This window comes from Hippocampus zosterae, chromosome 16 (genome assembly GCF_025434085.1).
Source record: "Hippocampus zosterae strain Florida chromosome 16, ASM2543408v3, whole genome shotgun sequence".
NCBI classification, from domain to species: Eukaryota; Metazoa; Chordata; class Actinopteri; order Syngnathiformes; family Syngnathidae; genus Hippocampus; species Hippocampus zosterae.
This window is the reverse complement of record NC_067466.1, coordinates 12341374-12358469: the sequence shown is the minus strand read 5'-3', so window position 1 is coordinate 12358469 and position 17096 is coordinate 12341374. Positions and strand designations below refer to the sequence as shown.

At 42.5% G+C, this 17096-nt stretch overlaps 3 protein-coding genes across 6 annotated transcripts in view; 2 read left to right on the top strand and 1 right to left on the bottom strand.

Annotated features, from left to right (window-relative positions):
- LOC127588067 (rho GTPase-activating protein 26-like) overlaps positions 1-15027 on the top strand; it is a 48135-nt gene extending 33108 nt beyond the window's left edge. For both annotated transcript variants that reach the window (XM_052046612.1, XM_052046613.1), the window contains 8 exons: positions 3224-3329; positions 5471-5630; positions 6342-6486; positions 6771-6966; positions 11856-11891; positions 12606-12716; positions 13033-13124; positions 13306-15027. In XM_052046612.1, the coding sequence (XP_051902572.1) occupies positions 3224-3329; positions 5471-5630; positions 6342-6486; positions 6771-6966; positions 11856-11891; positions 12606-12716; positions 13033-13124; positions 13306-13394 (935 nt within the window). In that variant the 3' untranslated portion in view covers positions 13395-15027. The remainder of the gene's footprint in view (positions 1-3223; positions 3330-5470; positions 5631-6341; positions 6487-6770; positions 6967-11855; positions 11892-12605; positions 12717-13032; positions 13125-13305) is intronic.
- Positions 1-17096, top strand: part of LOC127588084 (NEDD4 family-interacting protein 1-like) — a 193581-nt gene that overhangs the window by 126110 nt on the left and 50375 nt on the right. The window lies entirely within an intron of this gene.
- Positions 15553-17096, bottom strand: part of LOC127588068 (glucocorticoid receptor-like) — a 38006-nt gene continuing 36462 nt past the window's right edge. For both annotated transcript variants that reach the window (XM_052046615.1, XM_052046614.1), the window contains one exon: positions 15553-17085. The gene's annotated coding sequence lies outside the window, so the exon portion shown is untranslated. The remainder of the gene's footprint in view (positions 17086-17096) is intronic.

The window sequence follows — 17096 nt, the reverse complement described above, 5'->3', positions numbered from 1 at the left end:
CGATTAGGAATGATGTGGTGAACCGATTATTGTTGATTCATGTCTCAAGGCGCTTGAGACAAAATGCAAATGCACTACCTGGCTGCAAAGCAACGGGGGTTCTCTGGATTCGGTCTGAACGAGTCCATGCTGATCCACACCACAGCTTAATCACCTCCCAATTGGAAATTATTGAAAAAAAAACACACATAGTGATCAAGACTAAATGAAGAGCGTTGCTTTGATAAGCAGGAGCGCTGTTGATTCAGTCTGACTCGTTTGACAGGGGTGAGCATATCTGCCTCACACTCTAAAGCTACAGTATGAGCTTTCAAATCTCAGCTCCTTCCATATCGAGTTTGCATTTCTCCCCGTGCTTGCATTCGTTTTCTCTTAAGCACCCTCGCTTCTTCCCATGCTTAAATTATTCATAGGCATGAATGAGCGCGAATAGTTGTTTGTCTACACGTATCCCGCGACTGACTGGCGACCAGCCAAGGTTGCCACACCTCTCGCTCAAAGTCTGATAGACGCCAATTCTCGGTTTCCCCGATGAGGATAAGCAAAATGGATTCGTCTGTCATTTTCCATGTAGCCATCAAGGACATTTAGAGAAATGTTCATCTCGGGTCTCCGTGGGAATTATTGTTCAAACATTCGATTTATTTCGTTTCCATTATTCATCCATTGTATGCTGTTTCTGGCTTATTGTTGCATTTTTCCGCCTGCGCAGTGTATCCAAGGCTCAATTCAATCAGTCTGGCCTGCCAGTCAATAAGCATTCATGAGTGGCAATTATGCAATCAATCACTGATCATTGCCCTTGAAATGGTCATATTAGCGTAAGATACAATACATGCACGGAACAGTGTTTGCCAAAAGGTCTTCGGAACAAACCACAAAATATTCAAAAGGATTTTTTCATATATAAAATTGTCTGTACCGCAGTAAAAAACAAAAAAAACAAATAGGACTAGGAATAAAACAGTATTGCGGATCATTTCGATAAATAACTGTCGTAAGATTGTGCCAAGTGAGCTCGCTTACATAATGTCAGACCCGAAATCATCTGAGGGACTGTTGACGTGCGCGCTAGCTAGTGCTAGCGGAGCTAACTGCGTTCACATCGCAGTTAGCTCCGTAATGCATGCGTGTCAAATTGTAAGCAGTAGTGCATCAAGAAATACAAAATAATATGATACCATTTTGTTTGTCTCGTGGCAAAGCATCAATTAGAGGCATGGACTGTTCCAATAACCTGCCGTGCGTGTTTTTGGAATGTGGGTGGAAACCCGACACTTATTTTTAAATCACAGAAGTCATGACGACAACGACAACAATAATTTTCTGTTGCTTGAGAAGGCAAAACTGCTACCGAGGAGACATTTCTGTTGTGGCTGCGTCTATTTGCAGAAAGTGGGTGTGAGTCCGAGTATCTTGCCAAGGTGAACTCCACTGTACTTTTGTGCTTATTGTTGCGTGTAGACAGCGACGGCATCTACTGTCATTTTTTTTTAAATGTGATTGATTAATTGCTCATCAGTAATGTATGACTCAACTTTTCAATCTAAATTAAAAAAAAAGTTTTTTTAATCTTCCACTTCAAATTCCTGTCATCCTCAGGAGATGTTAAAAACATCTACACAGGATGTTTTTACCTCGTTCCAACTGAACTGACCAAGCACCAAAAAACAAGGGTGGGTCACTCCACCTCTCAGCGCTTTTTACGACTTCCTTAGTATGCCTTTGGCATTTTGCTGCTATTGAGCGAAGTCCTGGAAAACTGGTTGGAAAATAAATAGGTCATGTCGAAAACGAAAAATGGTAATGCAGCAGTGAGGAGCAAATTGTCCAATAGGAATCAATTTCCATTTCTACACTTAACTTATTAACTTGTACAGTGATACCTCTACTTATGAACGTCTCTCCATACGAAATGTTCAAGTTACGAAACGTCTCAACAGGAAAAAATGCTGCCTCTTGTTACGAAAGAAATTTCAAGATACAGTAAAGGGCTGCTCTGCCATTGGCTATTACTGAGCATCTTCCTGGCATCCCGTTGGCTAAGAGGGCCCTCGACCAGTGTGTCCGTGTGCAAATAAATATGTGTCTATGCAGCGTCCTCGACGGGCCCTGAGGCGTTCTGATAGTTTCACGTAAATGTCAATCACCGAGAAAAAATGTTCACCAGTCGGCCGATTGTTCACTATGCTGGGGTTTGCCTTGGATATTTTTCAAGGATTGTTAAAAGCCGACAAAAGCGAGCGTCCTTGGATCAGTTATTTTTAAAACGCCAGTCAAAAACCACTTCTGAGAAAGAACATGAACTAAAGAAGGCAAAAAATGATGAGGGTGCAGTTCAAAGTTAAATGACCATCATTTTTATTCTTTGTCTTTTTTTACACAACTCTTTTATTTTGCAATAATCTAATTCTAACATGTATTTTTTTAAACATATTTTGATGCATTTTTATGCTTCACAAAACATTTATGTCTGAATTTTGGGGGGGCTTGGAACGGATTAGGGCATTTGCATGGAAAATGCGTCTCTTCTATCACAATTTTCTAGTTAAGAAATTTCTTCCAGAACCAATTAATTTCATTAGTCGAGCTACCACCGTACTTATTTGGTTTGGTTTGGTTTGGTTTGTTTATTGAACATAAAACATATACAGTAATAATTTGACAGAAAATAAGGTAGATAAAAAAGTAAAAGAAAGAAATCAGTCTTCATTCAACACAGTTATTATGTTCAAGGGAGTAGGATGAAGTAAAACAACTTATCTAGTCCTACCCCGTTATGTGTTTATATCTACTAAATCATTTTTATATCAATCAGAAAAGAAAATGTAATAATAAATAATAATAATATTTTGTTGCACTTCGAGGCACGGTCAGTTTTGTACTCACTGAAATCGCCTTGTGGGCTTTCTCAACGTTTAATTAAGCCTTTCACGCACCCTGTAACCTGATAACATGATAAAGCTGGTCACTGTCGTCACCGCTGTGCTTGAAAGGGTTCACAGAAAGTAGTAAGCTCAAAATGTTTGGTTGGTTTCTTTAACATTCCAAGAACACTTTTTTGGGGGGCGGGGGGACCTGAAAGTGTAAACGAAACGTCGTTTAGCCTTCAATATTCATGCAGCAATCGCTTTGCTGCGTGCGTTAACTCGCACTTGAAGATCCAAACTCCAGCCTCTTGTCATTTATTCCACTAACACCTTCACCTCACCCTGCTTTGCAGAGTTGGACAACCCCGAGGCCAGGGTGACAGAGATCCACGGTCTGGTGCACCGACTGCCTGAGAAGAACCGGCAGATGTTGGAGCTGCTCATGAAACATCTGTCCAAGTAGGTGGAACTTGAGTAGAAGAGAAAAACAAAGCATGAAAGTCGTCACGTTTGCCGTTTTCAACACTTAGCCGACTTCAACGCTCTGATGTGAGCCAAATTCAGCCGCCCGCATTATCACACTCACGCCATACATAAACCATATTACACCTGTCCTTCAACATCTCCACTGGCTCCCCATTCTACACCGCATTCAATATAAAATCCTGCTCCTCACATTCAAATCCATTCATGACCTAGCCCCTCCTTACCTATCTGACCTCATCCATATTCCTACGCCTGTCCGCTCTCTTCGTTCCTCCTCCTCTGTCCTCCTCTCTGTCCCCCCTGCTCGCCTCGTCACCATGGGAAATAGAGCCTTCAGTCGCTCTGCTCCCCAGCTATGGAACTCACTCCCCGCTGACCTTCGTAATACAGCTTCATTAACACATTTCAAATCCCGCCTCAAAACACATCTGTTTCGACAAGCCTATTCACTCAGACCATAAAGCCATTATTTTTATTTATTTATTTTTGTTGTATTTTTTCTTATTTTATTTGATGTAGTTTTTAACATTGTACTCGTGATTTTAACTGCTTGTTGTAAGGTGTCCTTGAGTTTCTAGAAAGGCGCCCACAAATAAAATGTATTATTATTATTATTATTATTAAATTGAAGCTTGAGACTTTGCCGGATGGTTGTTCTCCATCCTTAGGAAGGTGTCAAGTTCGATTAAATCTTTTTTTTTTTCCCCCTCTAAATGGAGGTTTGCCCCGAAACACTATCCCACATTCAGTGCAATGATTCTATGACCTTCTTTGGCCAAGTAGCGTGTGAGCCAGACTGCAATTAGTCAAGGAAGCTAACATTTCATGTCAATAGACAGACCCCAACTTTATGGAAAAGTTGTAAACCACGGAATGGGCTACTTTCACTTGGAAAACCAACTTCATCCAGAGGCCAGTGGGCCGATATTAGTGAAGCATTTCTTTTTAAAATGAGCTTCTTTTTTTTTCCCCAACGTGAAGTCCAAATGTAATGGGAGGCATTCCATGTGTTTTAGTGCGCCAATCACCAAGTCAGTTCATTTAAGATGCAGCCAACGCTGTAAGATGAGGGCAAGTCCGTTTGTCTTCCCTCATGGCAGACAATGTTCAGATGAGTTCACCAGAGGATCGTCTGTGAAGATCTTATTGCATCATGAGAGATTTTACACTAAAATGATTGGCCCAGTGACGCCTCTTCACGTATGTTTGCCGTAGACTGTTTATGGGATGTTTCTTTGGGCTTTGGGTGAATTATCTTGCGGTTTCTTGGAATTGGCAGGCTAAATGGTTCAGTAGACTTCTGTTTCCTTTCCAATTTTGACACTGTGTGTTGGATCTCAGTCTTCAAACTATGGCCCGGGGACCATTTGCGGCCCGCCAGCCATTTTTCAGCGGCCCGCTGTTACTAAAAATGACATTTGGGCAAAGTGAGGAAAGGAGTACTCAAATTGAGTTATTTCGTCCCCAAGGCATTCTGAAGCTCTGACTGATTATTCCATCTTGTCTCAGCTTCTCAATTGATTTGGTTTTTTCCACCCTTGAGCAGCTCTCTGCTTTTCATGTTGATTTCACCTCTGACGAGTGTCAATGCAGTTTTCACAAACAAAGCCCAAATTACAAAACAAGTGTGTGTGTGTGTGTGTTCTAAGTACCGGTATGTTCCAATACTTTTGCTTATGCTAAAAATAATTTTGTTCAAGTTCAGGTTTTGTATTCGTTGCAGATGCAAATTCCTGGAACTAAAAGCTGGACAAGGTCATTATTCTTTTATCTCATAGTTTTTTCAGGGAGTGTATGTGACTTGATGCTTTGAGGCAGTTCAAATTGACACAGGCATCAATTGTCTGAGTTGACGTCCAATCCTGGGTAGCGGACTTGTGGGGACACTCTCGACTGCCCTCCATCTCTCTAGTTTATGTAGCTTACTTCAGAAACATGAAATCTCAAAAGTTCCAGTCTGAAAAGGCATTAAAAATGTCATGGGGACTTTCTTTATTTTTTTGTCAGTTGTTTATAAAATACTGACTTGAAGTAGTAATAAGGACTGTTCAGGCTTTCCTTTCGAAGGTTTCACAAAAGTTGGAAGCATTCCTCATTCTCCTTCTTGACCGCAGTGTGGCCAATCACCACCAGCACAACCTGATGACTGTGGCCAACCTGGGCGTGGTTTTTGGGCCGACTCTACTCCGCCCACAGGAAGAGACGGTGGCAGCCATCATGGACATCAAGTTCCAGAATATTGTCGTTGAGATTCTCATCGAGCACCACGAGAAGGTACGTCAAATGAATGTATGTGTGTGTATGCTATTGTACATATGCAGTGAATCGACAAAATACATTATATACATTTTGGATTTATTCATTCATTCATTCATCTTCCGAGCCGCTTGATCCTCACTAGGGTGGCGGGGGGTGCTGGAGCCTATCCCAGCTGTCTCCGGGCAGTAGGCGGGAGACACCCTGAATCGGTTGCCAGCCAATCGCAGGGCACACAGAGACGAGCAACCATCCACGCTCACACTCACACCTAGGGACAATTTAGAGTGTTCAATCAGCCTGCCACGCATGTTTTTGGAATGTGGGAGGAAACCGGAGCACCCTGAGAAAACCCACGCAGGCCCGGGGAGAACATGCAAACTCCACACAGGGAGGCCGGAGCTGGAATCGAACCTGGTACTCTGCACTGTGAAGCCGACGTGCTAACCACTGGACTACCGGGCCGCCATTTTGGATTTATTTATTTTTTATTTTTTGGGGTTGTAGGGGGTAAAAATCCTCCCTAAAACCGCATGCAAATGCGTCAAAAATGCACACACATAATGACAGGCTCTAAACTGTATTTTTGTTTCATTTTTTTACACCGATTAAGTCACATTCACGTCGCGTCACGTCGTTCTGAGCACAGCAAGCCTTAGCTATACCCCCGCTTTGTTCCAATCTGACTGATTGACAGCATATCTCGATATTCCGTATTGATTGACGCAGATATTCAAAGATGCGCCAAGTTCCGCTGGTGCTTCAACCAACTCTCAGCTTAACCAGACCAGGAGGAGAAGCACTGAGAGCAAAGTTCCGTCCTGCATTGAAAGACCTCTCACACTCTTCCAGACACCAACACATTCTCTTAAAGGTGAGCCAAACACGAAGCTACTTATGCAAATTTGACATTTTATCATTATTGCCAGAACATTCTTCAATCTCAAAATTCTGCTGACTTATACTCATCCATGTGCCGACTGACAGTCAATTTTGTGGTAGTCTTTGCATCATCGCCTGGCTGCGCAAAAAAGAAAAAAAGTGGAATAGACATGCTGAGAATGAATGCTTGTTTTGAGTGGCCCTGCGGTGATGTCTCATGTGACTTCACTGGGACTAAAGCGCACCGTCCTTCCTCACCGTCCGTGTTCAATGAAGTTGAGAAGAGGAACAGTGTCATCAGCGCCGCAGTGGGCGAGCCACAGCAGGCCTTGTCGTCCTCCACCAATTGCAACAGCACCAGCAGCAGCAGTAGCAGCAGCAGTATCGGCGGAAGCCAAGGTCTGACACCCAGACACAGCCTTACCAGCAACGACGGCGAGCATGACACCAGGCACGGCCGTCCCAGCTCACTGTGAGTGCCACCAATTGAAATATTGAGGTCTGAGGACATGATCACTCCGATCCCAACTACCGAGTGCTAATTTGCGTGTTCACTTACTCTTAAACAGACAGTGTGTACTGTTGGCAATGAATGGATACATGGTCGTTTTTTTGGGCCAAAAATGCCTTACTATACATGGTTGTTTTTTTCAGGCCAAAAACACCTTACTATACATGGTCGTTTTTTTTCGGGCAAAAAACGCCTTACGATACATGGTATTTTTTTTCAGCCCAAAAACGGCTTGGCATACAGGACGTTATTTTTCGGCCCAAAAACGACTTAGCATCCATGGACGTTTTTTTCGGGCCAAAAACGCCTTACTATACATGGTCGTTTTTTTCGGCCCAAAAACTCCTTACTATACATGGTCGGTTTTTTTGGCCCAAAACGCCTTACTATACATGGTCGTTTTTTTCGGGCCAAAAACGCTTTACTATACATGGTCGTTTTTTTTTGGCCCAAAACGCCTTACTATACATTGTCGTTTTTTTCGGGCCAAAAACGCCTTACTATACATGGTCGTAGGCCGGCCCGGTAGTCCAGTGGTTAGCACGTCAGCTTGACAGTGCGCAGATACCAGGTTCGATTCCAGCTCGGGCCTCCCTATGTTGAGTTTGCATGTTCTCCCCGGTGTTTTTTTTTGGGGGGCGCCAAAAACGCCTTACTATACATGGTCTTTTTTTTCGGCTAAAAACGCCTTACTATATATGGTCGTTTTTTTTGGCCCAAAACGCCTTACTATACATGGTCGTTTTTTTCGGCTAAAAACGCCTTAGTGTACATGGTCGTAGGGCGGCCCGGTAGTCCAGTGGTTAGCACGTCAGCTTGACAGTGCGCAGATACCAGGTTCGATTCCAGCTCGGGCCTCCCTATGTTGAGTTTGCATGTTCTCCCTGGTGTTTTTTTTTTTTTTTGGGCCCAAAACGCCTTACTCTACATGGTCGTTTTTTGGCCCAAAACGCCTTAATATACATGGTCGTTTTTTGGCCCAAAACGCCTTAATATACATGGTCGTTTTTTTTGGCCCAAAACGCCTTACTATACATGGTCGTTTTTTTGGCCCAAAACACCTTAATATACATGGTCGTTTTTTTCGGCTATAAATGCCTTACTATACATGGTCGTTTTTTTGGGCCCAAAACGCCTTACTATACATGGTCTTTTTTTTGGCCCAAAACGCCTTACTATACATGGTCGTTTTTTTCGGCTAAAAACGCCTTACTATACATGGTTGTAAGGCGGCCCGGTAGTCCAGTGGTTAGCACGTCAGCTTCACAGTGCGCAGGTACCAGGTTCGATTCCAGCTCCGGCCTCTCCATGTGCAGTTTGCGTGTTCTCCCCGGTGTTTTTTTTAATTTTTGGCCCAAAACGCCTTACTATACATGGTCGTTTTTTTTTCGGGCCAAAAATGCCTTACTATACATGGTCATTTTTTTTCGGGCCAAAAACGCCTTACTATACATGGTCGTTTTTTTCGGCTAAAAACGCCTTACTATACATGGTCGTAGGCCGGCCCGGTAGTCCAGTGGTTAGCACGTCAGCTTGACAGTGCGCAGATACCAGATTCGATTCCAGCTCGGGCCTCCCTATGTTTAGTTTGCATGTTCTCCCCGGTGTTTTTTTTGGGGGGGGGCCAAAAACGCCTTACTATACATGGTCTTTTTTTTCGGCTAAAAACGCCTTACTATATATGGTCGTTTTTTTTGGCCCAAAACGCCTTACTATACATGGTCGTTTTTTTCGGCTAAAAACGCCTTACTGTACATGGTCGTAGGGCGGCCCGGTAGTCCAGTGGTTAGCACGTCAGCTTCGCAGTGCGCAGGTACCAGGTTCGATTCCTGCTCCGGCCTCCTGATGTGGAATTTGCATGTTCTCCCCGGTGTTTTTTTTTTTTTTTTGGCCCAAAACGCCTTACTATACATGGTCGTTTTTTTTCGGCTAAAAACACCTTACTATACATGGTCATTTTTTTTGGCCCAAAACGCCTTACTATACATGGTCGTTTTTTTGGCCCAAAACGCCTTAATATACATGGTCGTTTTTTGGCCCAAAACGCCTTACTATACATGGTCGTTTTTTTTCGGCTAAAAACACCTTACTATACATGGTCATTTTTTTTGGCCCAAAACGCCTTACTATACATGGTCGTTTTTTTGGCCCAAAACGGCTTACTATACATGGTCGTTTTTTTGGCCCAAAACGCCTTAATATACATGGTCGTTTTTTGGCCCAAAACGCCTTAAAATACATGGTTGTTTTTTTCGGGCCAAAAACGCCTTACTGTACATGGTCGTAGGGCGGCCCGGTAGTCCAGTGGTTAGCACGCCAGCTTGACAGTGCGCAGATACCAAGTTTGATTCCAGCTCGGGCCTCCCTATGTTGAGTTTGCATGTTCTCCCCGGTGGTTTTTTTTTTTTTGGGGGGGGCCCAAAACGCCTTACTAAACATGGTCGTTTTTTTCGGGCCAAAAACGCTTACTATACATGGTCGCTTTTTTCAGCTAAAAACGCCTTACTATACATGGTCGTTTTTTTTGGCCCAAAACGCCTTACTATACATGGTCATTTTTTTTTTTTAGCCCAAAAACGCCTTAGTATATATGGTCGTTTTGTTCGGCCCAAAAACGCCTTACTATACATGGTCATTTTTTTTTTTTAGCCCAAAAACGCCTTACTATACATGGTCGTTTTTTTTGGCCCAAAACGCCTTACTATACATGGTTGTTTTTTTCCGCCCAAAAACGCCTTACTATACATGGTCATTTTTTTTTTTTAGCCCAAAAACGCCTTAGTATATATGGTCGTTTTGTTCGGCCCAAAAACGCCTTACTATACATGGTCGTTTTTTCGGCTAAAAATGCCTTACTATACATGGTCGTTTATTTCGGCAAAAAACGTCTTCCTATACTTGGTCATTTTTTTCGGCTAAACATGCCTTACTATACATGGTCGTTTTTTGGGGGGTTGAAAACGCCTTACTATATATTGTCATTTTTTTCCGCTGAAAACGCCTTACTAACACTACTTCTTGCTAAAAAGAAGATTCCATGCTGCTCCCGGTTTATTAATATTCTTATTTCTACTTGTATTCCCACTGCTGATTTAAAAAAAAGGTTGGTGTGTCACATTCTTGAGATATATGCTGTATTGCTCATCATTTCCTAAGATGTCTTTCAACTGCACCCCTAACGGCAACGACGGAAAGACTGATTCTTCCCGAAACCACGAGATCAGAAAATCGCGCAAGCCGACCTGCAATTGGCAGCTTGCCGTCTTCATCTGCGGCACTTTGCATGCAATTTAGCTGTAATAACTCGTCGTAATTGTGACTTTGTGCTCGAATGAGATCGCATGCGCACAACAAAAAAAAAAACAGCCGCGGAGTCTCTAACCAAGCAGAGGTAAAAAAAAAAGATTCAAAGATGTGCCTTTAATGGGGCTGAACCTCAGACCTGTGAGGCGGGCGCGCCAACAGCTTGTCCACTGCAGTGCCCTCTGCGCATATGTGCAATTTAACTGAATTAATGCAACATTGACCTGGCTCAACTGTCTCACACCTACGCGCACTGCTGGCGGCGTTCATTTCAAAACATGTTTCCCCGTAGGAACAAATGGAAGTTCATCCAGCCATCCAGTTTCCTTACCACTTATCCTCATTAGGGTCCCAAGTGTGCTGGAGCCTCTCAAATGGACATGAATTAATTTATTCTGTGGTCAAACCGCTTTTTTTTTTCTTGGTTCACATTCTTCATTGCCTTACAAGTGTAAAAATATGTTACCCTCTGTATAAAAAAGGACTCACCCCTTGAAGGTGCCATAATAAGAGAGAAAGATCTTTATGAGTGCTGTGTGCTCATGACATTGGATTGGTTAAACAGAGTCATGTGACACAAGACACAGACGACTCCAAATAAAAATACAAGTAATGTGTCTTCCGGAATATAACTCCTCCAATAAAAGTAAAAAGAAGGTTGCATTAAGACGACTCTGACAAGTATGGTTGAAATAAGTGTCATGGAGTAAATGCAACTTGTTACCATGGAATTTTTCTAGATGCTATTGGCTAGCAGCTTGTCCAGGCTCTATGACAACCTCTCGCTCAAAAGCAGCTGCGACAGGCTGACAATAGACAGACGGCTGACTGGAACATGTGAGGAATCTGTCTGCCAGAGCAGCAAAGCGTAGAGACAAAAAAAAAACAAAAAAAAACAACCACCCTTTGAAATCCTTTTTGACGTCTGTTTTCAATGCCTTGTCGTGTGCACGCGCTGTCACTCGACTGTCAGCCAGTATGCTGCAAGTAAATGAGGTAAACCCGCGTCGGGTGGCGTTTGTGTGGGCACGTTCCATCAGCGACTGTCAACAGATTGTAGGACGAGAGATAAGACAGCTCTTTTGATGGAATCATGCTCGTCAAAAAAATAAAATAAAAAATACGTCAGCCCTGATATAAAACCTCCATCTGTCGTAATGTTGAGGATTCTGCTTTTCCAAAGGCAGATCAACATCTTGAGCTGCCAGAAAGTAATACGACAGTCAAGGTGTGCGGCTTCGAAGAGGAACGGATTTTAATGATATGTTAACCGGAAAAGTTTCGTGCGTGCACAGAACCCTCATTTGAAAAGTCCCAAAACTTTCAAGATCACCTCCTGAGTACAGCGGTACCGTGAGTCGAAGACCTCAATTCCTCCCGTGACCACACTCATAATTTAATTTTACTCCCCAGGGTTGGAAAACGAATTTCTGTGGACGGGCAGCGGGGGGCATGAACACAGCCAACAACAGAATTTGCTCGCAATCCAAATGTCTCCTCTCATTCCTTTTGTGCTGTCAAATGAATCGTCATTTTTGTCTTTTTAGGTTGAACCCCAAAACGCGCAGCAGCATGCCAGCATGGTAAGCGGAGAATAACAACCCATCAAATGTGATGTCATTTTGAGAACATTTATTGCGCACGTCTCAAACGATTGTAAAAACAAACATGACTGGTGTTATGAATATTTTATACGGGGAGCAATATTCTTTTAAGATTATAGGCCACTCCTTCTGGTTGACGTACACAGTAACGGAAGTTCATTTATGTTCCTTTCCCAGTTCTGTTACGGAAGTAAGATTTTTCAGTCCAGACACATTTATTTGACTCTTAAAGTTTTCCAAAGTTGGATGCTCTCCGCTTTAATGCGGTTCTAGCCAGTCCTGGGTGAAAAGTTAATCACCCGAGCACTTAACTCCGGTGTTCAACGGTCGCGTGTCAACCTGAGGCTATCTTAGCGATTAGCATGACATCTTCGTGTTTCGTCATCATTCACCTTGTGCGAATGAGAACGTTTGGAGGATAATTTGCTTGAAAGATTTGACTTATTTGCGATTCCGCAACGTGTTTTTGCTGCACTCGCGAGGCAGCCGAAGCTCTTTGCTAGCTTGCGGAGAAGTGACCAATCAGTGCTATTCTGTGTTGATGAAGCAAAAGAGCGCAAGGTTTGACTCGCAAACAGCAAAACATTTCATTTGAGCCTTGGAACATGTGTAAGTTATTATTAGCGTTATTAATATGATTGTTAAGACCAGACCATGATGACCGAAGCATCTACATTTTCTGTGACTCTTCAGTGCATTATCCTCCAGTCCAAACTCACCACGGTCTCCATCCTGGCCAATGTTCTCAGCACCGTCCAGTCCGCAGCCGGTTTCTTCAGCGTCCAGCGATTCGTCCCCAATCAGGTCGCTCATCACGTTGACGCCGCTTAAACGACACGCACGTCCGCCATTGTCAATCGTCTCCTCGGTTGCTGGGGAAACGGAGCACGTAATCTCTTCGGCGTCAAAATGTTTCTCTTTTAATTATCGGGAATAGTATCGCCAACTTTGTGATCATTATCGTATCGTAAGTTTCAAATTGTGATGTCATATCGTGACGTTGGGATGTGGTTGCATCCCGAGCACATAGGCATGCGTCTTAATATGATAACCGGTAGATACAATGACAAGCAATTCCAAAAGTGTGTGTGTCTGATGTTGGCTCTTTCGGTCCATGCAGCATTTCTGGCAAGCGAGCTCGGGCACTTTACGCCTGCAAGGCGGAGCATGACTCCGAGCTGTCCTTTATTGCTGGCACGATCTTCGACAATGGTGAGTCACACCTTTGCACTTATCACTTGGAAGGGGGGGAAAAATGAGCAGAGTGCACTCACTGGTCACATTTGGTGGCACAAGAGTGGAAATTGTCCGCAAAGAATTGTGGAACCGTTTGCCGAACAACAGCAGAGTAGTAAATGTTTTGCTGGTTTGCTTTGTGTACTTCCTTGTGTAGTTCATGCCTCCAGAGAGCCGGGCTGGCTGGAAGGAACGTTGGATGGCCGAATAGGACTGATTCCTCAGAACTATGTGGAATTTCTATAGCACACCAACTGCACTGGCGGACGACACTGGACTTGGACGAGACCGAACTGGACTGCAAGTGCGAGGGGACATGGGGGGCATGTTGAGGGCCCAGACTTGATCATCTAACACCAGTGGGAATTCAATTCAATTCACTTTTTTTTTTGGGGGGGGGGGGGGGGGGTCTGAAGTGGCGCATTGCACAGACTTTGGTGAGATCTCAGAGTTGCACTGGAGGGAGCCTCTGCGGCTCCAGCTGTTATTGGATTAGTTTGAATGGCTTCCCAAATCCTTGCAAAGACGATGTGCTAATGAGTTTGGAATGTGTGTGTGTGTGTGTGTGAGAGAGAGAGAGACGGAGAGAAAATGAACTGATATATGCTAGCTTGCTTCTCCCTTATTGTCTTCAACTGCACTGACTGCTTATGGAAATCTTCCTGTAGATGCTGATGACAAATTTAAGTGTCCTGTCACATCGGATTGGAATACAGTGCCCCCCTCCGTACCCCCCACCAAGGTCAGGAGCATTTTTAAAATGATTCTCCTCTCCACAAGCCTGAGCCTGGATAGTGTTTGAGGCGATAGGACCCCCCCCCCCTCTCCTCCACTCCACCTCACACACACACACCGTGGGCAGCTCACTGCAAGGTGGCCTCCGCGGGAGTTCATCCAAAGGTCATTGCACTTCTCTTCACTGACACACTCGAGGCCACGTTAAAAAAAAATAAAATAAAATGCAAACAATTTCAAACCCAGCCCAAACAACGGCCCAGCCGTTGATAAGAAAGCGGTCAGCACTGAGGCGCTTTGTTGGAGGGGGCAGATGCTTGACCCAATATGTGCATTGACTTGTACAATCACTCAAGGGATTCTTATCAAGTCATTGGAAGGAACCAAATTCAAATGTTTCTTCAATTTCAATCACAATGTATCCATCAATACATTTTTGATCCAAAAACCGACCGAAACGAAAGTAAACAAGTATCGTTTCTAAACATCTCCGAAATAAACACTGATAAATGAGGAAAAGAGTCATACAAAAACAAGGATTGTAAACCTTCCAAAAGGTGAACACTGTAGCTCATTTTCAATAACGTGAACTGAATGAAATTATCTTTTGTTCCTCCTACACTACATATTTGGAATAAATAAGCATAAGCTACCCTGCCGTTAGGACTCCCAACATGCTCCTGTGTACAAAGTTGACATTTTTCTTTTGCCCTCCAAGTGTGTCCAAAGTCTTGCGCTAACATCGTCAATGTGAAATGAGACTACTTTTATTTGAGACTTTCTTGTAATCTGAACTGAGGTGTTTTATTCACTTTGTACATATATACTTACATACATATTTGATAAGATTTTTTTTTAAGTATGAAATTTTTATATTTGGTATTTTTAGCATACTAACTTAATTCCTTGATCTTGATTCCAGCTTTGATTCTCAGATTTTTTTTAATTTTTATTTTATTGTCACTTAAGTTTGTTTACAGCCTTAAAAAGTTGTGGAATTGCAGACTTGTTTGATGCTGCAGGAGGTCTTCTGGATTCTTTTTTTTATTATTAATGCCTACTTTCAATTTTTAATGGGACAGTCACATTTGTCAAGTGTTTGGGGAGCCAGAAAAAAAATCTAATAAAATATTTCCAATATTTATTTTGTTGTGTGTGGAAATACATATTGTACGTGTACTGAAACGTAAGAGGCAATTACCGTATTTTCTGCGCACCTAAAAGCATTCTAATGTCTCAAAATCCGACAGTGCGCCATATAATCTGATGTGCCTTATATATGGATCAATCTTCAGATTTCTTGGACTTCCGTAAAGTACTTTTTGTTACAGCTGCAGCGGTTGTGAAAGCTCTTCAAAACTGTTGTATTGTATTTCCTGTAACGCAATTGCAGCCACTATTGTAGCTTCTATTCTATGGGCCTTATAATGAAGAAAATACGGTCAGTATTTGTAGCACATTTTTTGTCAGAGAAAAGAGCGCAAACATGTTTTAATTTTTTTTTTTTTTTTTTACTTTATTGTGTCATCGGCCTCAAGTCAAATCACTTACCTCCAGTCAACCAAATAACAACACAGAGAATTCAACATTGAATCAAAGAGGTGAAAATATCGACATTGACAACAAGGTGGGCGTACTTTAAATAATACACAAGTCATATCAGAAACCATTTGTCTTTTTTTTGTTGTTTTTATACCCTCCTCCCACTCAAACAAACATTGCTGTGTTTGCATTTATTACATTGAAACTGAAATGCGAAGAAAACAAACACCATACACACCAGCAAAACTTGATCGGCCCTTGAAATCTTAAAAGATGACACTTTATACAAAATAGACTCTTATCGACCTACAGGAGCATAAGTGCAGTTTTGTCCGGGTCCGGTCGCTTTACAAGTGATTTACATTCCATTTTTTTATTTACCATATCTGGGAGGGGGTGGGGGTAGGGGATTAAAGTGACCAGTATTCCTCACATCAATAGCGATGAGATCCAAAGGCTGGACGGTTACAAGAAAGAAAAGATGCCTATCAAAATAAGAAGAAACCTCAGTGATACTTCAAATGCAACTGAATACTTTTTGTTGTTGTTTTTGTTTTTAAAGAGTTGGTTCCTCAAGCTTTGGTCACAAATCTTACCTCAACAAAACAAACCCCTTTCACAGAATAACCCGTAGCATTTACATTGGCCTCACAAGACAGACACCCGCTCATGTCGTCACCACCTTGACATTTTTAGCACAACTGGACAGCAATTCGCAAATTCACCAGAATATTTCCGATTGAACAGCTATATCGAAAACAAATATTCTTCACATTCTCCTGATTTGGTATTTCTGTTATGGCTCTCTGTCTCCTCTTTTTGTTTAGTAGATATGTGTACATCTTGAAGCTGGACGCATTTCATATGAGGTTGACGAAAAAAAAGTTTGGGGTCATTGGGCTAAATCACACTCCTTTCGAGTTACAAGCGCTTGTTAAGTGTCTAATTATCTGCATGCACTAAGCCGCAACGGCTTGTGTGAATTTGGGCGAATTTAGTCTTAAAGTGATTTACAAGATAATTTAAATCTGATGTCATTATGTGACTCAGTGGCTGTTTGCGTGCTACTTTTTTGGTTAGCAACATAAAAACTGAAGTCTACCGTTTGTTTTTTTTCTTGGACGGGAAAACGGAGACGGGTCAATATCACGATAAAGTGCCTTAGACATCCTCATTTGAACGTTAGTCTTATTGTAAGTGGTCAAACGGTCTCTCAGTCTCATGAAACGTGTTTCCTTCATTTTACACCTTTATTTTTTTCAATGGAAGTACATACGTTTGGCATAACCCACACAGGGCTCAGCTAAATATAGCGTGTGCAATCGGGGGTTAAAATGACACTAAATAATTTCCTTTACATGGTGTTCCGTGCATACCAAAGTGATTTGCCAAAATGAGTCCCTTTGCTCATATACATTCTATTTTTAAAATCATAATGAACATTATGCGCGCGTCTCTGAAATGTCCGCCCTGTCATTATGGGGTAATTGCTTCTTTAAGGAGCCCTCTGATACTTTCAGCGGCATTATGACCAGCATGTTGTCTTTCTTTAATGGAGCCTGAAACTGTGGATAGTTGCAGACTGAATATATGTGTAAATATAATACAATATAAAATAAGTTGCGTGTAGATGGATGGTGTCAAGCTTGGCATGTTCACGCTGTTCTGTAG